Source organism: Leptosomus discolor, chromosome 15 (genome assembly GCF_034619465.1).
Source record: "Leptosomus discolor isolate bLepDis1 chromosome 15, bLepDis1.hap2, whole genome shotgun sequence".
In the NCBI taxonomy this organism is placed as follows: Eukaryota; Metazoa; Chordata; class Aves; order Leptosomiformes; family Leptosomidae; genus Leptosomus; species Leptosomus discolor.
In genome coordinates, this window is record NC_141405.1 from 15263643 (window position 1) to 15289930 (window position 26288).

General features: G+C 59.3%; 2 protein-coding genes across 3 annotated transcripts; one reads left to right on the forward strand and one right to left on the reverse strand.

Moving 5' to 3' along the window:
• Positions 1 to 1859: 1859 nt before the first annotated feature.
• On the reverse strand, positions 1860 to 16872 carry RAB37 (RAB37, member RAS oncogene family). Of its 2 annotated transcripts, XM_086473559.1 has the most exons (10): positions 16813 to 16872; positions 10674 to 10784; positions 6214 to 6324; positions 4127 to 4168; positions 3903 to 3969; positions 3764 to 3816; positions 3262 to 3327; positions 2421 to 2477; positions 2067 to 2143; positions 1860 to 1965 (listed from the first exon to the last, which is right to left on the reverse strand). In XM_086473559.1, exons 1-10 carry the CDS (start codon positions 16870 to 16872, stop codon positions 1860 to 1862), a joined length of 750 nt encoding a protein of 249 aa, XP_086329685.1. The 2 variants fall into 2 exon arrangements, with proteins under 2 accessions (XP_086329685.1, XP_086329686.1); XM_086473560.1 differs by lacking the exons at positions 10674 to 10784; positions 16813 to 16872 and adding an exon at positions 8378 to 8473.
• Positions 16873 to 20310: 3438 nt separating this feature from the next.
• LOC104345670 (uncharacterized) lies at positions 20311 to 26122 on the forward strand. Its single transcript, XM_086473538.1, has 11 exons — positions 20311 to 20349; positions 20621 to 20756; positions 21727 to 21865; positions 22150 to 22236; positions 22596 to 22774; positions 23725 to 24054; positions 24379 to 24511; positions 25031 to 25140; positions 25497 to 25546; positions 25645 to 25755; positions 26048 to 26122. Exons 1-11 carry the CDS (start codon positions 20311 to 20313, stop codon positions 26120 to 26122), a joined length of 1389 nt encoding a protein of 462 aa, XP_086329664.1.
• The last annotated feature ends 166 nt before the right edge of the window (positions 26123 to 26288 follow it).

The following is a 26288-nucleotide window of genomic DNA, read 5'->3' on the forward strand; positions in this document are numbered from 1 at the left end:
GAAAAGAGCCAACTCTGTTTGTGTTGAAGCCATCCAGCATTTTTTGCAGACATCAGCCAAGCGGCAGCAGCAATGCCATTGGTGGGAAGACAGAGTTATTTGGGGAATGCTGGACTCCGCACCATGAGAACAGCAGGGGAGGAGGTTGGTTTTAATTTAACAGGCCATGTTTACTCTTCCCCTCTCACCTTTGGACTGTCTGAAATGTGCAACGAAAGCCCCAGCATGGAGGAAGGGGCCGTGAGTGCTTCCCCCTCCCCACGGCTGATCCCAGGGCCCCCCCTGGCCCCACTGCTCTGCAGCACTCGGGTGCAGCAGCCTCCCACGTTGCAGACCCAGGGCAGGGATTTCTCACGCAGTAAAAAAACAGGCAGATGCAAAGCCTCGAAAATACTCAGCTTTAATTTGTAAACTTGCAAAGAGAGACCCGGGAGCAGAGCAGAGGTGAAGGAGGCACCGGGGCCGGTGAGAGACGAGCAGCTCGGGCACAGGGCCAGGGAAGATGCTGGCGGGGATGGATGTGCCGGACAGTCCCCAGCTCCTACGTGCAGCAGTGCCATGCCCTCCACAGCTGCCCTGTGCATCAGCTCTTCAGCTACGTAGCCGAACATTCACCATCTCACTCCCCTAGGGAGTGCTCGGGGGAGCTGGCAGCATGCTGGAGGGGTCAAAAGGACCAAGCTGAGCACGGGGGATGTGCCGCAACGTGGGGCCCAAGCCCTGCACCCTGTGCCCCACTGGTGCCCAGCGTTCACTGGCTGAAGCATCTCAGGCATCTGCTCTCCAGAGAGTGGGTTTCAGCTGCTATTTGCCAGCAACAGGAAGAAACAGTTGTATTTCATGTGCAGCGATGGGAGAGAAACCCAGCCCTCCCTGGCAGGCACAGCAGCCCCAGGCTGCCACGGGCACATCCACCCCACCAGCTCCAGCCTGTGTGAGGCCGGAGATGGTTTTGTCTGGAGGGATTGAAAAGAAAAAGGCCTTTCTTGTTAAAAAAAAAAAAAAAAAAAAAAAAAAAAAAAGTCTTTAATTCCTGTGGCTACAAGATGGGGGGAAATAAATGTTTTTCCAAATCATCGTGTGTGCTAGAAGTGCCCCAAGAGTCGCTCGGGCGCTCCCATGGGAGGTTTATTTCCCAAGCCAGTTGTGCAGGCAGGGAGTAGGCTTGGCTGGACGCTTCCCCATCCCGGCCCTTCCCTCCAGCAGAACCGGGACACCCCAGGGACATCGCTGCCCTCATGGCAGCAGGAAGATAAAAGCCGACAGCAGCAACCGCAGCAGCAAGGAGCCACAGCCGAGTGTGGGCACTGGCTGCACCCTGGCGTGGGGCAGCCTTGGCGGGCAGAGCCGAGGCTCCCCGGAGGGAAGCCAGAGCCGGACAGCACCAGGGATGTGGGAGGCTGGATCAGGCCCTTCCAGCTGGATGAGAGCAGCACTGAGAGCAGGAATGGCTGCAGGGGAGGAGAGGGCCAGGGGCTGCACGGGGGCTTACCCGTGGCACACACATGGCCCCTCCAGCACCTCCAAGGGGCTCTCAGCTAGGTGCGGGACAGCATCCTGCATGCTAGAGGCATCACCATGGCTCGCTGCCCAGGCTGGCAGTCCTCACGCCGCAGTTATTCCCCCGGTGGCACTCAGTTAACTCCAGGCATTGCCCCGCAGGGCAGCAGGATCTGGCCCCTGGATGCTGGTGCCGGGGCGATGGCTCTCCTCATGCACACCCCACTCCGCTGTATTGTCCCATCCACGCTTGGCTTGTCAGAGCCCGGGTCCCTCTGGCGCTCGAGGGCAGGATTGGGCCCCTGCTCTGCCTCCCGCCTGCCTGCGCCCCTGGGGCTGCCGGCTCCTCCCCGCCACTCTCAGGCGAAGGCACAGCAGCGGGATTTCTTCTTCTGCGACTCGATGTAGTCATGGATCTGGAAGCGGGGCTCATCTGGCGGCTGCACTGCACGTTGCTTCAGCTCCCTGGGGTGGTGGGGCTGCGTTACCTCCCATGCCAGTGCAGGAGGGAGTGGGGCTGCAGGGGACACCTCCCTTGCCCAGTCCCCTGGCCCCCAGCTACTCACTTGGCAATGGCCAGGAAGGCCAGCTCCACGTTCATGCCCGTCTTGGCACTCGTCTCCATGAAAGGCACCCCGTACTCCTGCAAGGGCAGCACAGCCCTGTCAGTGGCCAGCCCCGAAATGCCCTCCTGCCCCTCCAAACCATCCCCCTAGCCTGGCTGAGGCTTGGGGACAAGGTGCCATCCCCTCCCTGCCTTGCCCCAGGTTTTGCATGCAAGCAGCTGCCGCGCTGCCTGTGCTATAGCCAGGCGGGTCTGGGCACCCATCAGAGGGGATGGCACGGCTGCACAGGGACCCTGAGCAATGTGCAATTGTCTGGGGAGGGATGGAGCTGGGTTAGACCCCAGCATGTCTCACCCTGGCCAGCGATGCTCCATCCTCTGTCCTCACAGCCCTCTCGCTGCTCACATCAGCCTGCAGAGGAAAGGAAAGTGTCACTGCACACCAGGGCCAGTGGGCACCCTGGGGGCATCTGGCAAGCAGGCAGTGTGGGGTGTGCGGGGGGCTGCCAGGAACTGGGGGCGTCAGGGACCTGAGAACATCCAGTGATCAGAGGAGAATCCAGGACCTGTTAAGCACCTAGGACCTGGTGGCATCAAGGTGTTTGTGGGGGCACATCGAGGACCTGGGGACACTGGGGACCTGGGGCAGCATCCAGTATCCGGGGGCATCCAGGACCCAGAGGGGCTTTTTCCAGGATTCAGAGGGCATCCAGTCCCAGGGGAAAATCGGGTACCCTGTCAGGCATTGGGCACCCGGCAGCATCTGGGACCCCCCGAGAGAGTCTGGGACCTGACCGGGCATCTGGCACTTGGGGCTACCTGGGATCTGAGGGTTGCATCCAGGACCTGGGTGGGCATCCCATGCCCAGCAGCATCCCATATCCAGCAGCATTCCTTACCGGGAGCATCCTGTACCGGGAGGCTCAGCCTCGTGCTGCCCCCCACTGGCTGCCGGGGACACTGGCCCTCCTGGCTCCCTCAATCTCCCCAAACCTCTGGGGTCACCTCTGGGCATGGCTGAGCCCAGACAGCAGCAGGGCCCAGCGGAGGGTGTAGGGAGGCTGCACCCAGCTGGCAGGCAGAGCACCCACCGAGCTCCATCCCTCCACAGCCACGGGGATGGCCAGGGCAGGACTGGCACGGCACGGCATGGCACGGCACAGCAAACTGTGGGGTGAAGGGGTCCCTGCACGTACCTTATTGCCCAGCAGCATGATGACCACGTCCTTCTGGGCATACTCGTGGATTTCTGTCAGCCAGGCCTGTGGGGCAGCGGGGCTGTGTTGGGACGAGCAGTACCCCCGTCCCTCCCCTCTCAGCCCTTCCACCCCACACGGGGACATGGAAGACGACTTTGGTTTTGGCATGGGAACCATTCCAGCATCACAGCCCAACAGCCCTGAAAACACCCCGTCTCCTGGCTATGGCCCAAGCCTACATGTAATTCCCGTCCATCCCAAACCACCTTTTCTCCCTCCAGCCATTTACCGTCTCCCTAAACAAAACTCACCCAGCCACGCAGCACCCAGCCAAGCACCCCGGGGGCGAGCTCCCAGACAGCTGGGTCTGGCCAAAACAGCTGATGCTTACGTATAAAACAGGTTTCAAACTGCCCCAAACACCCAGCAAGCCACGCAGGGCACCCACAACCCCAGTCCCTGGGGAGAAACAGGCTCCTGACCCACAGAAGGGACTCACACGGATGTTGTCGAAGGACATCTTGCTGGTGATATCGTAGAGCAGGAGCAGGGCTGGGAGGGAAGAGGGAGAGGCATTGCCCTGCTGCAAGGATGTGCTCCGGCCGGTGTCCCCCATCCCCACCGGACCCCAAACCCACCTTGGGCGTCCCTGTAGTAGGCATGGGTGACGCTGCGGAAACGCTCCTGTCCTGCCGTGTCCCAGATCTGCCGAGAAGCCGCCCTGGTGAGAGCGGGGAGGGGAACCCCCCATCCCCAGCTGGGGATGCCCCTGTGGCTCCTGGCCCCGCCAGCCCACCGCGCTTAGCCTGGGGGTGGTTCCAGCAATCTGGCTGGGAATTGCTCACCCCCTCCCAAAGCTCACCTGCAACTTCACCTTCACGCCGTCCACAGCCACCACTTTGTTCTGCAGAAGAGAGGGAAACACGTTCATCAGCCCAAAGTGCGCCTTGGTGTGGGTGCTGGCCAGCCCCAGCATGGAGCCAGCCGTGCCCTGGCCCCTCGGCTGCTCCTCCCCGGCTGGGGGGATGAAGCCAGGCTGCTCGTGGGGCTGGATGCTGAAGCCTCACTGCTACAAACCCTGGTCCTGACGGAGGGCTGCGATGCTGCATGGTGGCTACAGGGACACCCCAGAGCCTCATCCCCCCCCGTGCCAGGGTGGAAAAAACCAGAATGAGGCTGACAGAGACAGGACAGCAAGATCCCAGCCTGCTTTGAGCCCAGCCCCTCGCTCACCTCCTACAGCCAGCACCCCTGTCCTGTGGCTCCGAGCCCCCTAACGAGGTCGCTGACGATGCAGGCTGCCCCGCAAAGCCTGGGGACACTGACCCGCTCTGGCTCCTGCCAGGCAGCCCCGGGCTGGCAGCAGCCCCTGCCCGTGTGGCCAGGGGAAGTTCGGCAGAGCTGGGGAAGTGGGGAGGTCTCGCATGAACTACTTGCAAATGTGTATCTATTAATAACATCTCGATGTGCTTTTATAATGTTTGCCCACCGTAAAGCCCTGACCCTTCTGCCACGATTCCTCTGCTCCATGTGCCAAAGGAACCACTGCTGCATTAAAAATTTGGGCTATTTGCAGCAATTTAAGGCTTTTGGATGCCGCGAGCTGCCTGGGGACGCTCAGCAGATGATGCTGGGTGCCCAGCTCAGGCTTCCTTGCTGGTGGGAGCCTTGCTCACAGTCCTTAAAGGTGGTCGCACACACTGAGCTGGCGGGTTGCAGGTAGCACATAGCTTTATCCAGCACAGCAGGAGGAAATCTGCTGGGTTAAGGTGGTTTGCAGCTGGGCAGGGACTGAGGAAGGGAAGAGGCATTTGCAAGTAAGTGGGGAAGGCAGTTATTGGGGCTTAAGCAATCGCTGTACCCAACTCGGAAGCACAGGGACTTCTCTCTAGAGGCCACAGGAGAGCAGGAGTTACCAAAGGGCTATTTTAAGCCTCTTAAAGAATTGTACTTGGAGGGATAATTCGGGAACAAGACAACCCTTATAAATAATTTAGTTGCGTGGAATTGTTTGAAATTGAAATTCAGCCCATGTGGAGATGACAAAATCTGAGAAAATGGGCTGAATAAAACAAAAATGTGCCCTAAGGAGACCCCGGAAATTACTTATCAGCAGCAAGCCGTGAGCTGCTGGAGGGGACGCTTGTCCTGGGGCTGCCGGCGCTGAGCCCAGCAGTGGGAAGCGGCAGGTTTTCCTTCTTTCATGACTTTATTGGAAGCACAAGGCCACAAGACCCCTCCAAAGCAAACCCACAGCCCTCACCCCCAACCTCTGCTCACCAAACCTCCCGAGCTTGGAGCAGCCCGGGCAGCAAAGGCAGCAGAAAACCAGAGCAGCTGCAGCTGCGGGGGCAGAGGAAGCGCCGACCGTGCTCGACGTGTGCCGGCAGCCGCAGGCAGAGCCCTGCCTGGGGACACCCCCGTGACTTCCAGCCTGCTGAAACGCCACTCTACCCTCTGCTGCAAACAGCTCTGCCTGCCCGTGCATCCCCAGAGGGACCCTGCAGCTGAAATTTGGTGAACAGAGAGAAGCAGGACGATTTAAACAGGATGCAGTGGCCTTAACAACTCCTCGGCAGACCATTTCAGCCCTTTTAAGGCACAACATTCCAGCAACCACCATTTGGCCCCTGAGCCGTTGGCCTCAGCCCAGTCAGTGGAGCGTGCTGGCTGCCCACTGCGCACCTCCAGTGCACACACACAGCCAGAATAGGCTAAACTGAGGGGTTTGCTGATTTAAAGGCAAGAGGTGACATTCCCAGAGGGCTCTTCTGTTTGTTACCACTCTCCCAGGGAGAGGTGGAAGGATTTCAGCAAGCACCTGCAGCCGGCTGGGAGATTATTTGGGGTGCAGAGGTTGGAAACGCCCCATCCCCCCTTCCCAGCACCCTGTGCTGGCCGAGGTGTGGGTCGAGGGAGGCGAGGGGCCAGCAGCTGAGGTGGTCTCACCCGGAAATCTATGCCCACGGTGGCTATGAACGTCCCGGAGAGAAAGGCCCCGTCTTTGAACTGCAGCAGGAAACAGGTTTTCCCCACGCCTGAGTCTCCAAGTAACATCACCTGTAAGATGGGCGCAGGGAGAGGTGTCAGCGGGATGAGATCCCCCTGGTCCCTTGTGTCCCTCCATTTCTTTCCCCAGGACCGGTCCTGCCGGGTCTGGGGAGCCCTGTGAGAGCTGGGGGTGGGATGGGACCTCTGAGGGTGCAGCCAAGTGATGTGCTGGGGCAGTGGAGCAGCCCTCAGCCACCGAAAAGGGAGAGAGCAGAAGAGGAGAGCTGGTGGGAAGGCAGGTACTGCAGCAAAGAAGAGATGTCTCCTGGCCAGCCCCTGGCCATCTCCAGCCCGGGAGGCTCCTGGAAAACTGTCTGCAGCTCCGGGACACGTGGAGCTGCCTCCGCCCACACTTTGCCCCCCGTCCTGGGTGTGCCCAGCTCAAGGGCTGATGCATGTCTTGGCCAAACCCTGCCGTGTCCGGGACTCTTGCCCTGTCGGTGCCCAGGGCCCCGCTTGCCACAGACACCAAAACAAACATGGTGCCTTTTCCCCTCCTGCTAAGCAAATAAGCTCAGTCCGGGCTCCCCAACTGCTCCGGCACTGCCTGGGCAGGCAGCAGCCAGGGCCGATGCTGGTCTCCACAAGCACAGCCTTACCCAACGACGTGCTCTCCTCCCTGCTCGCTGGCAGCAGCCCTTTCCTGCCCGGCAATAATTAACCTGACGCTGACGGCATCTATCCCCTGCGTAAAAATGGCAGCAAGCAAGACTCCAGCAAGAAGGTCCATCCCCACAAGCCCACCCTGTGGGGACACTCGAGCCAGCAAAGCAAACCCATGCAGCCCCACTGCCCCCAGGGCGGAGCAAACAGAGTGAGGCATGGCCACCCTCAACAGGGTTGGCACAGCAAACACCCTGCGGGCCAGCACAGCCAGAGCTGGGGGCTGGAAACGCTCTGCCTCCTGCCAATTCACTTTGCTGGTCAAGTCCTTCCCCTGGACACCCTAACCCAGACCAGGCTGCAGGGCAGCTGGGAACACTGCTCAGTTCTGCCTCCACCTCACTCCAGATCAAGCTGGCAACTGATTTCCTCCCTCAAACATACAAATTGCCCTCTACTGAAGGGAGTCAGAGCGGAGGGGATAAAGGCAAAGGAATAAAAGAGGTTTAGGGAAGGTGACAGCACGTGGGACAGCTTTGGGAGCCGGCTCAGCGAGGCGACGGGAGGTCTCAGGGCTGGCACCGTCGGCGCTAGACTCAGCCCAGGGCTGTGTATTCATTTTTTTGGTGAAAGTTTCATCCACCCCACGCCTCCCCTGCACCGCTGGGAGGAGGAGGGTGCTTCCCCGGGGTGACCCTCGGCCAAACTGGGCTCGCTGGTGAAGAGGGGGGGCACTCGGGAGGGAGGGTTCCCATCCCAAAGTGTGGCAGGCGTGCGAGGGCGTTTGCAATGCAGAGGGCTGCTGGGTGGGTGCGGGACCTTGGGCTGGCTCGGCTCTGAGGCACCCACGATGCCCCCCTCCCTAGTGCCTTTGGGATGCTGCGGTGGGCTGGATGGGCTCCTGCTTCCCCTGCCCTGTGCCATGAGGGGCCCCGCTGCCCCGGCTGGCAGGACCCCAACTTGCCCGGGAAAGAACAGGACGGGCTTTCCGAGTGCAGACCTTGGCCGTGCTCCCCCCCACCCCCCACCCTCCGGGAGTCACACTGCCCACCAAGCCGAGACCCCCAAAAGCTCTATTCCTGCAGGTGGTCAACCGGAGCCGGGACCCCCATAGCCACCTCCCCCGGGGCAGGGACACAGCCGGGACAAAGACCTCCTGCCGTCCCCCTGGGCAGAGCCCCCCCATCCCCACATCTGCTAAATCTGGGACCCCCCCCGAGGCAGGGGCGGGCAGGGCTGGGGGGGGCTCAGCTGCGGCCACCGCCTCCTTCCCCTTCCTCAGCCCTCAGCCGCTTCCTGGGCACGATCGCGGCAGCGGAGGAAGCGAGCGGCCCCCGGGACCACCCCCGGGACCCCTCCCGGTATTCCCCGGCCCGGTGGGCAAGCCCCAGCCTCCACCCTCGGCGGGGCTGGGGGGGGTCCATCCCTACTCCCCCCCGCCCCCCGCGCCGCCTCCCACCTTGCCGGCCAGCTCGTAGTCCCGGGGTAACTCCGAGGGGTCCCCGCTCCCGGCCAGGGGGGTCCCGCTCCCCTCCGCCCCGCCGGGGCCGCTCATGGTGCGTCCGGACGAAGCCGCCGAGTCCCGGCGCCGCGGGGCCAGCGGGAGCCGCGGCCACACCCGGCCCAGCCCGACCCGCCTTCCTCCTCCTCTTCCTCCTCCTCCCCGGCCAATGCCACCCCCAAAGCTGTGCCCCGGCCGCCTTCCTACCCGGCCTGGCCTCGGGATGAGGAAGAGGAGGCTCAAGGCTGGAAACTTACCCTCCTGCCCCCCCCACACCGGGGACCCCCGAGGTGCTTGAGTTTGCCAGGGGACACCGGACAATGGGCAACGCTGTGGCACCTCGCTCCGGCCAAACGGATGGGGAGAGAAGGAACCGCTCACCCCACAAATGAACAGCCCCCCCCCCCCCCTCACCCGCGGGGTGCAGGGAGGTAGACCCCGGTGCTTGCAGAATCACCCCCCACCGCGCTGAGTCAGGGGGGACGACGAGGCCAGCAGCTCCTGCTCCCACCCCACCAGCCCACCCGAGGGTGGGGGGGTTTGCCCCGTCCGCTGCAGCCCCGCCGGCTGCGGAGCTGGGCCCTGGGTGAGCCCCACGGCGCGGCGAAGCCGGGAGGAAAGCGGCCGTTAGCCGGAAGCCGCACGCTGCGGTGAGATGGTTCAGCGGCGCCTGCGTCTTGGCCAGGATGGCTGCCAGGACTCCTGCTCACCCCGGCTGCTAACAGCTCCTAGCATCCTACTGTATGGCCCTGGCTCACAACATACTCCGTTTGGGAAAAGCCCGAGCTTGGGAATGCAGAAATCCCTGGGGAGAGGCAGGGGTGTTGTGTTACCCAAAAACTCACTCCACAAAACCCCGCCAAGGTCCACGTGCTACGACTGCCCAGGGTCTTCAGGCTTTCAGGCACCAGTCCATGGACAGGAGCCTTCAGCCCCCTCTGATTTCTTTTCCCCGGCCCACCCAGCCCATCTCCCCTGCGCCAGGGTTAATCTCAGTGCAAACCCCCCAGCACTACTCAAGCCGCTGGGATTCAGGCATGGGGAGCTCCTGCGCAGAGCCGTGCCCCTCGCTGCCCTCCAGGCAAAGGCCACGCGTGGCTGCAGGAGGTCCGATGGCAGAGATGCCCTCTGTGACGGTACCCGCCTCCGTGCCTTCCCTGGCTGCTGGCTCCTGCTCCAGCCAAGCCTTCCTCTGCCCCTCGGGAAAGGGAACCTGTATTTCCAGTCCCGTAACTGTGCTCAGACCCAGTCAGGGGATTTATAGTTTATATACAATTTTTGGCCAGGGAAGTGCCCAGAACTGAAGGCTGGAGGCACTGGGAGCTCCTGGAAGTGGCTGAGCTCCCCTGCAGCTTGCTGAGGAGGGGGGCTGGATGGGTATGGCAACCCGTGCTGGCGCTCACTGAGTTGCCTAGGCAGGAAAAAAGCTTGGCTGAGCATCACCTCCACACACCGTCATTTGCTGCTGGAGAAACGAGGCAGCCGGGAGCCAGCAAAGGTCAGGAGCATGGCTGAACCTCTTCTGCCTGCCCAGGGCTTGGCACTGTCCTCGGGGGCACCCTTGGCTGCCAGCCCCTGGGCTGGTACCACACGTTTTCCTGCTTCCTTGACCGGGACTAGAGAGAAAATCCCCGTGGGCTGTAGCCTCCTCATGGGTAACAGCCATCCCGTGGGTAACAGCCTCCTGCTGAGCCCCAGCCTTGCCACGGATGCTGGAGGGGTGCTGGTCTCTGTGAGGTGAGGTCCCAAGAGCTGGCTCAGTCCCGGGCTCCCCCAGGAAAGGGGACACACGCGTCGGAGCCGCTTGCCTGCCCCGCAGCAGCTCTGCAAATAGCACTGGACGGCAGCCGAGTGCTTTTCCCAGGCGCTGCCGCCATCTGCCTGACTTTTCGCGAGGGCCCCAGGGCCACACAGGCAGGACACAGGCTGGCTTCTCCCTGGGAGAGCAGGGTCCCTCCAAAGGCAGCTTTTCACGTGCGATGCAAAAGGCTGCGCTCGGGCAAGGCCCCACTGAGGATTTTGGGACATGGAACCTCACCCATCCTCCACATCCCCCCCCAACAGCCGAAAGCACACTTGCCCCCAGCTTGCTGGCAAACACACAGCCAAACCAGGCTCCTCATCCAGCAGCACCAAAGCAATTCTTCACGCTTAGCACCGCTTAGGGTTATAGAATGTGATTACCCAAAAGAACCCTGCCCCCCCAAGGGTGAGCAAGGTTGCACAGCCCAGGGACCAGGGATTGGGCTCTTACCGTAAACCCGATGCCCACAGTGGCAGAGAAGGAGCCAGGGATGAACTTGCCCTGGTCAAACTGGACAAGCAGAGATGTCTTCCCCACGCCACTGTCTCCGACCAAGATCGTCTGCAAGGACCAGGTAAAGAGATGTCAGCGTGAAGGAGCAGGCGATGCCCGAGCGCACAGGCATGACATGCAGCGAATGCAGCAGGATTGGGAGGGACCAGCCTGGCCCCAGATCATGGCAGAGCCGTGGGCTCTGTGGGAGCCCCATGGCAGCCCCCCTACACAGCCCCGCTTGGCAGCAGATTGTCCCCAGGGGATGCTGCATGCCAGCGCCGAGGCCAGATGGCTCATCCCGCTGCGCTTTGTTCTTCACTGTCACCTTTGGTCCTGCTGCTTTCCCAGGGAGGAATTTCCACCCCTCTGACCGTCTCTGTAACAAATTAAATGTGCCCCAGGCTGAGCTATGAGCCCCACTATGACCTCTTCAAGTGCAGAGAGGTGGAAGAGAAAGCAAAGCACACAGCCTGCCACAGAGAGGAAGCAGGAGAGATGCTCCAGCCTCAGCTCGGGACGCTGCTGGGCAGAGGCAGCCTTGGCTTGCACAGCTCTGGCAGAAAACCTCTTGGGGGGGACTCTGGCAGCACTGCATTACATCCAAAAACCGTTTAGTAAAGAGAGCACCTCTTGCAGCTGCTGCACACAGCTACTGCCACAGCCACGCAGCCTCTCCGGGGCAGCGGGCTGTCTTCATGCTGCATTAATGCTGTGGGCCAGCAGCGTTCCCCCCCAGCAGAGCACTGGGTTTGAAGTCACGGAGCCCCTCTGCCTCTCCAGCCCTTCCTGGGAATCCCCAGGGCTCTCCCGTGGGAGCAAAGCTTGCTTGTTCCCAAGCAGAAGGGACGAGGGAGCTGTGCAGGTGTCAGGGCTGGGGCATTGCCATCACCTCCCCAGCAGCTCCCAGGCTGCCAGCCCACAGCCCTGGTACCCACCGCATCCCTGGGGAGCCTGTCCTCCCTTCTGTTCCTGCCTGTGCTCCTCCAAATCCCCAGCCTAAGGGAGACCAATGGTGCAAACGTAAACCCCTCCCTCCCCTCCCTGCCTGTATCTGGGTTTTGTTTGCAGAGCCGCCGGCGCAAACATTCCCATCCTTTCAGGAAACCGAGGCACTTTCAAACCTTTCGCAGGGCCACAAGTTAAAATAAACACTTGGCTAACCCGCTTCTTGCTCAGAAGTGGTTTTGGCTCTGTCTTTCAGGACATGGACGTTCCCGTAGCTGCAGCCCTGGCAAGTGCTGAGCCAGCCCCAGGGCAGTGTCCCCCCTGTCACTGGTCCCCTGCCACCCTGCAGGGCTGAGCCAGAGGTGCTGGGGCTGAACCTCCCCACTCGCTGCCTCCACCCGTGCCCCATTCACTGCATCTATTCTTTTCCCCCCTGATTTGTGTTTAGTCCGATGCAGCTCCAGCAGCCCTGCTCCATCCTAGGGCACCTCAGCCCTTCGTCCCCACCACGGGTGACATCACGAAAGTCACTCTTCACCTGCTAAGCGGGATGAGCTTCAGCATTCTCCCAACGGCCAGGGAAGCCTCCACGTGTGTCCAGTCCCATCCCTCTGTCACCTCCCCTGCACCAAGAGCCCCTGGGGTGAAACCCAGCCTGGACCTACTTCAGGCACTGCCTGTACCCCCTCATGAAATGCAGGGCAGGTGAGCCTGGAGGAACATGTTTGATCAAGAGCCCGAACAGCCCTGGCAGATCAAGACCTGATTTTGTGCCCTGGGAGGCCACGGGGGATCCAGCCACCAGGCATGTGCCGCAGCATCTGGCACCACGGTTCCTGCCACCCCATGGGCCCTGAAGGAGTGGGCTGAACCCAAAAGCCAAGAAGCTCAAAGACCACAACTGAAGCAGGAACATGGACTGGCAGGAGACCAGCATCCTGTCTTGCATAAATCACCACACCACAACCTGCCTGGAGCCTGTTAACGCTGATACGCTTCAGTGAAACACTCGCTTGGGTGAATCAGCGTTTTCCCTTGGAAAAAACATCCCAAACCCCAAACATCTCCTGGGAAAAGCCTGATTTTTCAAGCAGAGCTGTTGGCAGGAGGGAGTCCTGCACCTCTGCAGTGCTAAGAAGCAGCAGTCTGGGGCCAGATCCGGAGATTTCTGTGCCCTCCCTAACTAGACACCAGGCTGCGGGTCACTTGTACATTCAGAGCAGCCTCGTGGGCTGGGAGCCTGCACAGGAGCTGGAGGGATGTTGGGAGGTAGAAATCTCCGGGTGAAACCCTTGCACGTGGACCAGAGGAGCTGGGTCACCCCTTTCCCTGGGAGGAATTTCCCTGCTTGAGCCCCCCTTGGCTTTGCCATGGGACCCAGACGCATTCCCTATGCAGACAGCAGGATCTGCCCTGGAGCAGCCGCATCGGAAAACACCCCAGGAGTTCATTACCATGGGGCTCCTGCACCCCAGCGCTGCGTTTTTTGGTGCTGCACACTATTCACAGGTAAAATACTGGTGCTGGGAGGTGCAACAAGACCAGCTGCACCCTGCAGCACTGTCTTTGGAAGCAGTTAATGCAGAGAACGGCATTAATCATGGAGGGAGGAAAGCTGGCTGGGATGAGCACCAGAAAGCCTCCAGAGCCCAGGATTTACGGAGAACATGTATAAAAGGCAGACTCCCCTATCAATAATTTAATTGGGATGTATAACACAGACAACTCATGAATTGCTTCATGACTTAATAATAATAATAGCAAAAGTTGGCCTGAATCAGCCAAGAGGCTTTCCTAATGACGTTAGGAAAAGCTCACGGGCTCTGTGGAGGTACAACACAGTGGAAATCATGGCCTTCCTGGCTACAAAATAAACAGAAAAGAAGAATAAAAACCTCACTGTGGAGTGGAAGTGGCCAGCCAGCCACTGAAACCTCAGGTTGGAGATGCCCGAGTCATGATAGCAAGAAGCCTCCCAGCGACAAACCTCTGTACCCACCCTGCCTCTTGCCAGCTTCCTCGGCCACAGCCTGGCCGCCGCAGCACCCCCTCAGCCCCCTGGGTTTTCCTAGTTTTTTGCCTGGGAAACTTTGGTAAAAAGCTGAAAGATTCCTTTTGGTGCTGCGGTGGTGTGGGGATGGAGCAGTGCTTTGCCTGGGGGCACGCACAGACAGGCTGGCCAAGGCACAGAGGGAAACCTGGCCAAGACCAGGAGAGCTGCTCAGTGACAGTCCCAAAGCACCGCTCCTGAGCCCCAGCACAATCAGAGCAATTCTTGTTTCCAGCTAAAAGCAATTATTTCCACTGGGTGGGCAGAGGTAACCTCACTTCTCCACCACGCCGCAGCTTGCCTGCTCCACAGCCCCAGCAGAAAAGCGGGCACAGCTTGCCACCCCCACCCCCACTGAGCAGTCCTGTCTGCCAGCTCTGCCTTAGGGAAAGAGTGAATATCCCTCCCTACACCTCAAATCAGGGGCTAGTTCAGACACAGACGAACCACCTCCCTTCAGAATCGCTGCTGGCTCAGTGTAGGTTGCAGAGACAAGGCAGAGCAATGGGGCAGTGAGGGCAAACCCACTCATCTCCCCTACCCATGCTGGCAGCCAGCAGGCAAAGGAGATATTTTGGTCTAACATGCCTAGGGAAGAGAGGGTTTGCACGGCTGTCAAGGCAGCATAGAGAGGTGATTGCTGCATTTCCAGTGCCAGCCAAGCGGGAGGAGATCTAGGATAGCATGTGTGGGTTGAGGTTATCTTCCCAGTTCATTTTTGAGCTTTAGCATGTGGTAGCTGGACCTGAACTAAAATATAGCTAGCAGGAGCCTGACAGGGGGAAAACCCCAGTCCTGGGGGATGAAGGGAGGGGAGAGGTGCCCTCCATGGACTCTGCTGTTGCTCTCAGCTGCTGAAGCCCCAAACCCAAAGGCCTGCTGCCAGGTCAGCAAGATTTGTCACAATAAATTTTGGCAATTGTGTACGTGCACCCCAGCACGGCTGCCTGCAGAGCTCAGCCAGGACACAGCACTGGGAGAGGTCTGAGAACGAAGCTGTGCTGCTTTCAGCCCCTCACCACCCCCCTCTCACGGTCTCTCAGGGATGCATCACTGAGACTTATTTTTACCTGCTCTATATAAAAAAATTGTGCTGCCTCTCCCCTGCTCCAGGCAGTGCTCCAGGGCAGCTTGGATGCTGCTGGATGCTGCCTTGAGCTGTCCTGTGCCACAGGGACACCTCAGTGCTGTTCCCAGCCCGCCCAGGCGCTGTTTCACCGTGGCAAAGACCCTTACACTGGCTCAAGCTGGAATCCAGGGCCCTCTGCCAGCCACGCTGGGCCCTTGCCCTGGCAGAGGATGTGTTTCAGCCCTGTCGACACGAGCTCTAGAGCTGCACATCAAACAAAAGGTGGCTCAGATCACACAGGGGATCCCTGTTTGCAAATCCCCCGCTAACACCTTGGATCAACCACAGTCCAAGGGCACATCCCTCTCCCCCTGGGGCTTCTTCCAGCTAAATGGATGCAAACATTCAACGGGAGGAAGAACATTTTGGCAATGGATCAAATCACCTGCAAGCAGAATCCATCATTTTGTGCCAAGCGAAACTTTTCTGGAACAGCCCAGAACAAACCTCTGCTGTTTCTGCTTTGATTGGCCCCTAGCCCGTTTCCTCCCCAGGCCTGGGTTCAGCCACCAAGCAGAAGTCACTTAACCTTTGCCTCCAGAGTGCAAAGCTCTCTCTGGGTTTCTCAGCACATCTGAAAAGTGATTTCTTGCTCAGAAACCAGGTCTAGCGAGATATTTACTGCTTCACGTCCCTGGAGTGAGAATAGGCTTGTTTATGCAAGACAAGCAACCCAGACAGGAGCAGCAGCAAAATACCAAGGGAAACAGCAGAGAACATGGGACTGGGATGGTTATTTGCCTGGGCAGCTCTTCTGCCCGGAGACTCATTTCCACCAATGTCATTCCGTTACTGCAGCAGGTCATTGCTGGAGATGAGAGAATTAAGGTTTTGCGAAGACCCACAGTTTCTTGAGTCATCCCCGGAGGCATGTCCTATGTACTCAGTGTACAACAGAAATGAGAGTTACTAGTAATTGATATTTTCCTGCTAATCAAGGGCTGGGCACGTTGCCCTGAGTAGAGCAGGATGTAAAATAGACTGGGATAGGTGAAGAGGGCTCCGAACAGCCCCAGCCCTTTCCCCCTGGCCTGCCCCACCCCTGCTTTTCTGCTGCTCCCCAGGGGTGTTGGTCCCTGCACAGTCACCGGGGACTGCAGCAGAGCAGTGCCGAGGACAGCAAGAAGGAGTGATGGGTGGATCTGGTGGAGATCAGCGTCTCCTCCATGTCTCTTGGAGTTGCAGGGCAGCGTCTGACTGCAGGGAGCAAAAGCCGTGTTCCAGCAGAGCCTAGAGCAGAGCCTGAGCAACCCAAGTCTTGCAGGGACAGCAGCAGCCTCGGCCACCCTCTGTACAACGTGGAGCTGCAAAATGCAGCCCCAGGGACCCCGCAGAACAGAGGGATTTTGAAGCAAGGAGGGCAGGGATGGATGTCTCCTGGGCCACTTCTATTTCATGGCAGAGAAGTCCCAGATGCTTAGGCTGGCTCTGGCAAACAGAGCCCCGGGGTGCCGCTCTCCCCGACCCCTCGGAGCACGCACAGGACAGCGGGAGCGGCTGAACGCCGGCTGCGGGCTGCGCCGCGGGGCTGGCCCCGTTCCAGCGCTCCTGCCCGCTTCGCTTCACCAACATGCCCGATCCTGCCGATCCCCTCCCCACCGTCACCCGGGAGGTGGCGGGGGTCGGGGCCGAGCTCCGTGGGTTGCCCGGCTCCGGCCGCCGCGGGGGGGGGGGGGGGGGGGGGGAGGAGGGCGGGCGGGGAGAGCTGGAACAGCATATCCCCCGCTTCACCCCGCCGGGATGGGGGGTGACGGATAGACCCCCACCGGGGGAAGAGAAGCGAGGAGGGGAGAGGGACAGAGTTTGCGGGGAAGTTCAAGCAGGAGCCCTGCCCCGGCGATTGATCTCACGCCGCCCCTACACCACCCCCCCCGCCCCACTCCGTGCACTTTGCAGCACTCCCTCCCCCCACTCCCGCCTGGTTCCCCCCCTCCCCGGCCCTCCCAGCCCCGCCGTTGCCCCAGCCCTACCTTGTGCAGCAGCGCCTCGTTGTAGCCAGCCCCCCCCGGGCCGGCGGTGTGGGCCTCCATCGGCCGGGGGGGGGCGGGCCGGGCCGGGCCGGGCCGGGCCGCTCCTGCAGCACCGCGGACAGCGCCCGCTCCGCCTGCAGCACCGCGGACAGCGCCCGGCTCCGCTCGGCCCGGCTCGGCCCGGCCCCGGTAGTCCCGGTCTGGCTCTGGTAGTTCCGGCCCGGCTCTGGTAGTCCCGGCCCGGCTCTGGTAGTCCCGGCCCAGCCCCGTTAGTCCCGGTCCGGCTCCGCAAGGGCCGAGGTTCGGCCCGGTTGTGTTCTGTTCGGCGCAGCCCCGTTCAGCACAGCACAGCACAGCACGGCACGGCTCGGTCCAGTCCCCCGCAGGACAGCGGAGCGGTGTTCGGCTCCGAGCCACAGCCGCCGCCGCCGTGCCCGCCCCGTTCTCAAGGCTCCCCAGCTCGGAGGAGGGAGAAAGAGGGGCGGGGGGGAGGCCGGTCCCGCCCGGGGGCGGGGAGGCCGTGGGAGCTCCCCTCCACGCAGGCAGGGCCCGCGGCAGCTTCCACACAACGGCTGGTCCCTCTCCACCCCCCCTCCATATCTCCGCCTGAAGTGAAAGAGCCCCCCCCCCCCCCGCCCCCCTCTGCAAAGGGCCCGGGGCTCCCTTGCCCTCGCCACCGGGAAACGCTGCCTTTCCTCCCGCCGCTGCGGGGGGTGTCCACGGGGCACGGCCAGGCAGGGCTGGAAGGCAGCCCTGGGCAGAGAGGTTTCTTGCTGCCAGCTCCTCTCAGTCGCTGAGCAGAGAGCACGAAGCCGGGTCTGCTGCGCTGCTCGGGCCGTGCTTCACACCCGGCTCATCGGCACTAGCTTTAGGGAGCCCCACATCTCCACTGGGGTTGCTCCGGCTGACACCCCTCCAGCCGTCAGCCCATACAGCCGTCAGGTATCCACGGGAAGTGGCGAAGCACAGACCTGCGTGGTCACCAGAGTTAGTGGTGTGTCACCCCAGGGAGGGGCAGTGGCTCGTGCTAGCCAGACCATTTCACCTTCTTTACAAAACTGGTGCTAACCTGAGCCTGGCTACCCTGGCAGCTCCTATTTGTAAACCCATTGCATTTACAGAGTCCAGTTAGGAGCCTGCTTGGAGTGAAATCCAACTTTTATTTAGAAAGAGGAGGAATCTGTGCCCAAACCTGGAGGTGAGAGTCGATATCTCATTGAGATCCTTTTATTTACAACTCCCTTTAGAGCAATCTGGTGTTGTTGATTAGACTGAAAAGAAATTAATCTTTACTGAGAAGTTTATTTAAGAGAGACTCAATTCAATCTCCAGTTCCCTCCTTCCAGATCAGCAGACAGCCCCAAGCCAGAGGAACAGACCATACTTCCAAGAGCCATCTGCACCCGTCCGATTGCTGTTTGACTGCCTGGGCCTGACATTGCTAATTATATCTGCCCGTTATTTCCTCCGACAGCAGAGACAGTTCTGCCGGGTCAGCTGATCAGTCTTGGCAACAACAGCCAGAAAAGATTAAGAACAATCCAGAGGGACAGGGGGTTTTCAGGCTCACCTATGGGCAAAAGCTAAACCCAGGCCTGAAACCTACACCCAGACCACCCATTGCTCTCAAGCACTGGAAGACGAACAGCAGCACAGAAATAAACAATATCATGAGCCACAGTGTCTGGATCAGATAATTCACAGCATCATGGTTCAACACAGTGCACACACTCTACACCAGGAAGACAAGAGAAACAAACCTCAGGGGGACTTCAACAAAGCCAAGGCAACTCTCTGTCCTCTTAAATACACCAAAAACTTGCAAAAAGCCCATGGGTGTCAGCACAGTCCGTTCCATGAGTGTCCCAGTGCTGTAATGGTCCCTTGAGGATGGAGACCTCATGCTAACAGGTCTTGAGTGAGTGTCCAGCCTTCTCCTGCCTCAGCACCCCAAAGAGCAGGGGTATGGCCCCCAACGGAGCTGCTTGCTGGGTCCAGACCCAGATCTGCCATGGGTACACTATGGCTCCACCCTGGACACCCAAGCTGTGCTGGCGCTCAGACAAACCTCTCCAGGGTGTGTGATGAGCTTAATCCCCAGTGAAGAGGAAAGGAAGCTGCCAATGCACCACTGGGTCTGAGGCTCCAGCCCTGCTTGCCTGTGGAGCAGGCAGTCGCTGCTGCAGGAGGGGCTCTGGGCTCAAAGTGCATCCTCTGACCCATCTCAGCTCCAGCAACATTTGTCTCCGTTTTCCAGGTCACGAAGGAGAGCAGCAAAGACTGCTGCTGAGCAAGGAGAGCCTCACAGAGCCAAATTCCTCTTTCCTACCACAGACACTGGTGTTACACCAGAGACACATTTGGCCCTGCAGCGCTCAGGAGGAAGACAGTTTTCCTGTCTATCATGATATCGCCAAGTGTAATGCAGCCTAATGAGACAACACAGATTGCTGGCAAAAGACAGGCACCAGCACAGCCTGGCAGCACTCCAAGGGCTTTAGACTGCTTTTATTGCTCTGGGCGACCTGACCCATTACAGATAAGTGATATCAGCAGCTTTATCAGAGCCCAGCAGCCTGACACCTGCATCATCCTCCTCCCCTCACACACCAATGAATGTCTCTTCCCCACCATCCAAAGCAAACCACTTGCTCTCCCAGCCTCCCCCAGACCCCAGCAGAGGTACCTGGGAGCCAGCAAGCAGTTTATAGCCCCGAGCAAGTGCTGACCAGCTGAAATCAGTGCAGAGCAATGAAATCAGAGGAAATGACCTGCAAACTGCAGGAGTGATTTCAAATGAACCTGCAACTTAGCTCCATTGTTTGGTCTCATTTGCTGGTAGACTCTATCTCCAACAGCTTAATTACTTGTCTATTTGCCCTGAGAAGTATTGCTGTAACAGTGGAAGACTTAAATCCAGATCAGGAGTTTCTGTTTTACTCTGCTTCTCACCCACTCCTGCTCATGGCTGCCCAACCCCAATAACACACTGTGGTATCTCTGCGAATGGCCTGTACAACACTTTTGCGGGGAGAGCTGAGCCCCACCGAAGTCATTCCTTCCCTGTAAACATGGGAGGAGTCAGAATTTCGTCTTCTGAATCTGTTGAATTTTGCTTTCTTAATTTCATTGCAATAATTAACCCCTGCCTTAGCCCTTTCTGGTTGAGGAGTCCAGCCTAAGGCACAGCCAAAAGTAAACCCTCCACCACTACCGAGTCTGCAAGGATTTCTCCTTTTTACTAGCTTTGCTAAGTCAGGAGATCTGGGAATGATCTGGGCTTATCTTGGTTATCTGAGATGGCAGCAGAAGGGAGAGATCAGACAGTGCGTGCTCAATCAGCCAGCACTAAAGGAACTGCATTAGCAATTATTGTAATCAGCCTTATCTCCTAAGGACAATTCCACCAAAGTTGCCAAATCTGCCCATGAAAGCACAGTCTGAAACATCCGGATTGTTTTTCAAAGGCCCTAGATTAAATAACAGACTCGGTTGGAGATGTCTTTGAAGCTCAGAGCAGAGGAGGACTCTGGAAAGGCTCGGCTGTGGCAGTGAGTAGTAAGGTGGGATGGGGAGCTGGGGAAGATCTGTCGGTGGGGGGCTATGCATTGACGGGGGGGGGGGGGGGGGCGGGGCAGGCAAGCACTGATTGATTCAACTACCGCCTGTCCCAGGAGGGCTTTGAGCCTTTTTTTTTTTTTTTTCTAACGCCACCACCAGAGACTAAACGCTGACCTAGAATCTCTCCAGAGCGCGGGCAAACCCAGCGTCTGATCGTGTTGCTCCGTGTCCTGTTTCTGCTGGGCAGGGGCTGCGGGAGCGCAGGTGTCAGCTCATCTCCCGCTGCCCTGTTCCCGTCACCAGCCATCGCTCTGCCGCTGCCGGGGCCACTTTGCCCGCTGCGTGGCTACTGAGCCGCACACGAGTGCTTGCTCCAGCTCCAAGTGTGGCTGAGATGAAAAGACGAACTGATTTGTTCTTGTCGGGATGCATCACGGGGATGGCTGAGAAGTGTTTCAGCAACATTTCTCTTACAGAATAGCCTTGCCTCGTGTTTCCCGAGCCACTTGCTGCTGAAAGAGAGAGGATCTCGGCTCAAGAGCAGGGCAGGACTCTCCCCATCAGGGCCCCATGGCGGGGAGGGCAGCGTCTTCCCAGCCACAGCTGCCCCACAAGGACACTGGTGCAGAGCCCGCTGCTTTCCCCTACCCTTCACTGCAGCCTCCTCTGCAGGTGACTGCTTTTATTCATTCCCCCATGGGGTGCTTGCAGCACCCCAGCACCCACCCCGGTGCCCCAGCTGGAGGGTGGGATGTTGGGGGGGGCTCTGCGCAGGGCTCTCTCCATTTCTGCAGGGGACCAGGCAGCGTGGCTCTGCACCACGCTCTGCTGCATTGGCTTCTGTCTGAATTGCTCCACTCCCTTTCTGGTTTCATCACTTTCAACCTGACACGCACTTTAATTGGGGTAAGTATCGCGGCCCCTTGTCTGACAGAACCTCTCATGTCAGTGCTCTGGGGCTCCTCGCTCCTGCCTGCTCACATCTTGCTCTTCCCCTCCAGGAGCACGTTCACAGGCTGCTGAGGATGTTTGGGGCTGAGGTGCTGAGCCAGAGCAAAACCCTCATTGACAACTCCCACCCAGCAACCCCGCTGCAGCCAGGGCTCCTTCACCCAACAGCTGAAAGGAGAAATATCAGAGTAAAACCCCATGTCGATGCTGGGAGGCTGTAAATCACTCCAGTGTTCTTAGTGGCAGGAAGAAGCCCTGCCTTCAGCCACTGCAACAGAGGCAGGAACCCTCTGGAGAGTTAACATGGTCCTGGGGACTGTGTTGATGGGGAGGAACCGGCCTTGGTCTGTGCTGGGGGCCCCAGACCATGTGCTGGGCTGGGCAGCTGCTCATCCTGCCCAGACACCAAAACTGAAACAGAGAAAGAGAATGGGAAACGATACCTCTCACCTGATGGCAATAACATGGATGTGGCTTGGAAAATCCTCCCAGACTCTCTACCAAAGTGGCTCTTTGAAGAAGTGCTTTTGGCTGCTTTCAGGTAACCAAGCTGCCCTCAAAATCTCCAGCCAGCAAATGCCTTTGCAGGCACCTTCCCTGTGTTCCAGCCAGAGCCTCCACCTCTGAGCTGCTTCTCCCAGTCCTCCTCCTGCCCTGAGGGAAGGGTGGGAAGGGCTCACTTGGCTTTGCCGGGCAGTGGCAGGGATGCATCTCCCACACCTCTCCGGTGTGCATGCAAAAACCCTTGCAGGGTGGCTTGGTGTCTGCCTCTCCTGCCTGACGGGTTCCCAGGTGAGTTGACACTTTCGTGTTTGTGTTTCGAAGAGCTCTGTCCTCTGCCGCACCCCACAGCTCGGTGCTGCTGTACGTTAGCAGCTCTCGTGTACCATCAGCCACACGCCAGTCTCACAGGTGAGCGGCTCTCCCACCCCTGTGTCCACATTCCCGGTCACACCAGTGCCAGCTCCAGGCAGCACAGACCCCGGGGCAGATGGAAACTAAACCCCAGCTCCTCCAGCTGCTGCTCCTCATGCACGCAGCCCAGAGCAGCCCAGTACACGGGTACCAGCGGGAGCAGAGCAGGGGCCAATGGCCTATAGTGATTTGGCCACCCTCGGCATATTTCTCCTCTTCAGCATTTGTTTTTTTCCTTTGAAAAGCGGAACTTAATTTTTTGTCAGCCCTGAAACTCTCAAACAGAAAGTGAATGCTGAGTTTAGCTTCTCGAGGTCTTGCCTAAGCCATGCCCCTGCTTCCGACCCCCTTCTCAGCTCCCCAGCCACAGGAGCTGCTGGCAAGGGTGAAGCTGTGACTCGGGCCGAGCGAGTTCGGAAAGAAGGGGTTGGTGCGGGTGTCCCTGGCCCAGAGGAGCAGCCGTATGCACTGCCTGGAGCTAGAGAAGGAGCAGAAGTGAAACCAGGACAGGAAGCCGAGGAGTGGCACCATGGCAGTGAAGGGCCCCTCCGAGGGTGGCCAGTGCCTCAAGACATGTAGCTCCAGGGAGTGAGGGCTGAGCCCACAGACGCCTGGCGAGTGGGATGGGAGAAAAGCTCATCATTTGGACCTGGATTCTTCTCCCAGGTGAGAAAAGGATCTTTTCATGTTGATGGGAACAGGTAAAGGCTCATTGGGGCTGCACTGAACTTCCAAAATCCATGTCAGAAATGCCTCACAGATGTATTTCTTCTCTACTTACCCCTCTGCCAAGAAGAACTGCTTAATTATTTCAATCCCACGCATAGGCTAGCAAGCTTTTCCAATTCACAGATCCCTAAAAACACCCTGAGGAAGGCTGCGGGGAGCCTGCAAATCCTGTGACCCCCCCTGCCCTGTGCCATGACAGCAGTGGGCAGGGTGGGCAGGGCAGGCAGGGTGGGCTTGCAACCTTGCGCTTGCTGGGAGAGATGGCTTTAACAGAAACCCAAATGCTTTGGGGTGGGCAGCAGCATCCCAGAGGGGTTTGGTTTTGGGGAAGGGCAGAAGTGACGCTTCCAAGGGGGCTGCAGAGTTGAGGGCAATATTCGGCATTTCTTCTTTTCTTTTAAACCTGGCCCTAGGAGAGCCTGGGGGTTACTGCTGTGCCCAGAGCTGGAGGGGCAGCTTTTCTTGGAAGAGCCCACTGGCAGAAGTAGAAGTGGATTTCCAGGCACTGCGGTTTCACAAGGAGGCAAAGAGAGACCAAGCAGTTCCCCCCTCAGCCCCTGGCCCTGCATAGCCACCCCCCCCCACCTCAAACCCAGACCCCTGGGCTTCAGCCCCGCTGGCTGCAGGAGAGGTTTTCCAAGGGTAGCACAAAGCAGCTCACGTGGCAGGGGTACGGGCAACGGGCTGGGGACAGGCAGAGGGCTTGTGCATGGGCTTGTACTTGCCCGCAGGCTGGCATGGCCTCTGTCCCTGCAGGATGCTGGGCTCTGCAGGGCCCCACGGAGGTGAGCGGCTTCCCAGGGGGCTCCGTGGAGGTACCCTGCGAGTACGAGCCGGAGATGGTGGATGCCAATAAGTACTGGTGCAGGGGCAGCAGCTGGCTTTCCTGCTCCATCCTCGTTCAGACCACGGCCCCAGGGGACGAGGCATGGGGGGACAGGGTGTCCCTGCGAGACGACCCCACTCAGCTCGTGTTCGTGGTGACCATGGAGAACCTGAGAGTGGAAGATGCGGATCAGTACTGGTGTGGGATCCAGGTAGCCTGGTATGATCCCATGTTCCGTGTCATGGTGTCTGTTCTCCCAGGTAAGTGCCTGGAATGGCCGTTCTGCTTTGATGGAGGCTGGAGGGGCAGAGGGAATGGAGAGGGGAGGCTTGGGAGGGAGGATGGGGAGAGCCAAGGATGGAAGAAATCCCCCCCCCAGCTGACTTTGGTGACCCTCTATCATGCCCCCCCTCACTCCTGTGGTGCACACAGGCCCCCTGGGGCCATGCTGGGCATTTGCCAGCCATCCCGCATCACCTCCCCACCCGCAGCCTCTGGGGCCACAAAGCCCCCAGTCACCAACCTCAGCCACAGCCCAGAATCACGCACCACGGCACTTTGCTTCCCATCTCTTTACACCACAGTGCCCGAGACAACACACTATGACCTCTTCACAACACAGTGGGAAGAGGCCACATCTCCTCCCACCTTCCCATGGACTCCCCTGGAGCTGGAAAACACCATGTCCACACCAAAATCCAGAAGCCCTCAGGCTGGGTGAGTGCCAGGGCCACCAGGGAGGAGAAGGACTGTCCCCAGCCCAAGGGCCAGGCAGTCCAAGGATGCAGGGTCTAGCTCCAGCCTGCCCACAGGTCTTTGGGGCCAGCAGGGCATTTCAGGAGAAAGTGAAATGTGATGCTAAGGGAGCTGCTGTACCCCTGCATGCCATAGGGCTGCACTGGTTGGGGATCCCAGGGTCTTTGCCCGGCTCCTGCAGGGCTGATGGGGACCCTGACACCCGAGGCAGCTGTGTGCCACATCTGGGCACTTGTCCATGGAGATGGGGGGTGAATCTGTGCAATTCACTCATGCCAAGGTGGCCAGACACTGCGTGTACCTGTACACGGACCCCTGGCCAGGAAACCCAGGAGAAATCCTTGAAACATCCTTGCCAGACCAAGGAGTCTCATACCCCCGAGGGGTTGTGCTAAATACAGGCACAAAAGCCCTCCCCTGGGCATGGGGCTGCACAGGGGGAAGCACAGAAGGGCAGTAACACCTTTTCTCCCCTCCTAGCACCCCAAACCTGCTTGTCCTGGTCCTGACATCCTTCGCTGCACTGGTGCTGATTTCGGGCATCATCATCTGCCATAGGATGAGAAGAGCATCGTTGGAGAAGCACAGAGGTACCAGTGATCTGGGGGCCCAAGATGTGGCCCTTCTCTGCAGGGTGGCTGCAGGGGTCCCCATGCTGCCCCCCAGCACCCATCCCCCCACCCCAGCACACCATGGGCTGCCCTCCCACTCCTGCCCTAGGGGTGAGCAGGGCTTGGGGAGAAAACCAGGCTGGACCCCTCCCCAGGACTCCAACCCACTGAGCCCCCTGGTCCTGGGGGCTCTTGGCAAAGTCAGGCCAGACCTGAGGTTGCACAGGAGCCGGTGTGGGCACCTATGGGGAAGAGCTCAGAATCCCTCAAAATGCTCCCCTTCAGCAAAGCAAGCTTCGTTTCGGTCTGAGCCATTTCTCTTGCTCTCCCCTCAGCAGCCCAGGCCATAGAGAGGAAGAGGGACAAGGACCTCCAGCTACCACAGGTGGGAGGGTGGTGGGATGAAGGTCTTGTGATGGCTCCATCACAAGGGAGCCACTGTCCAGAGACTCCCTTGTCCTCAACACACCTTGTCCCCTCCAGGTCACTACAAGCTGGGAGCAAGCAGACGCTTCCAATAACATCTACATGAACAGGGAGTGGGAGTTCAGCTCACCTGAGGATGACTATGAGAACAGCCCAGTCCAGTGGCAGGTAAAGGGGGCTGGGGTAGCTCCCGGGGCACACGGCAAGTTACCCCATGGGTGCTCCTTGCTCCCTGCCCTGCAGCAAGGAGGATCTGCACCTTGCTTTGAGGTGCACCAAGAAGGAGCTGCCCCACTTTGGGGTCACACTCCTTTCCCCACACTAGCCTTTCCCTTCCCTTTAACAGCCTGTCCCAGGCAGCAGCTCACAAACCCTGTAGGAACAGACATGAGCTTTTGGTGCTCTAGCATAGGCAGATCTGCAAAGTGCCCCAAATCTTTGTGCTTCTTCCCCACTTCAGGACTTTGAAAAGACAGACCAAGTTTCAGTTTCCAGAGCTCTAGAACTGCAGACAATCTACATGAACATGCACTGAGTGGCTCCACACTTGGCCCCTCACTGCCAGAAAGCCCCGTGCCTGGGAACAGACACCCCCTGCAGCTCTGTCTTCATCCAAGGTGTGTTTCCCCACTGCTGCCCGAGCTTTCTCTGCCTCTCCCGTTGAGATCCCCTGTATCCTGCAGAAGCAAACCCCATCCCTC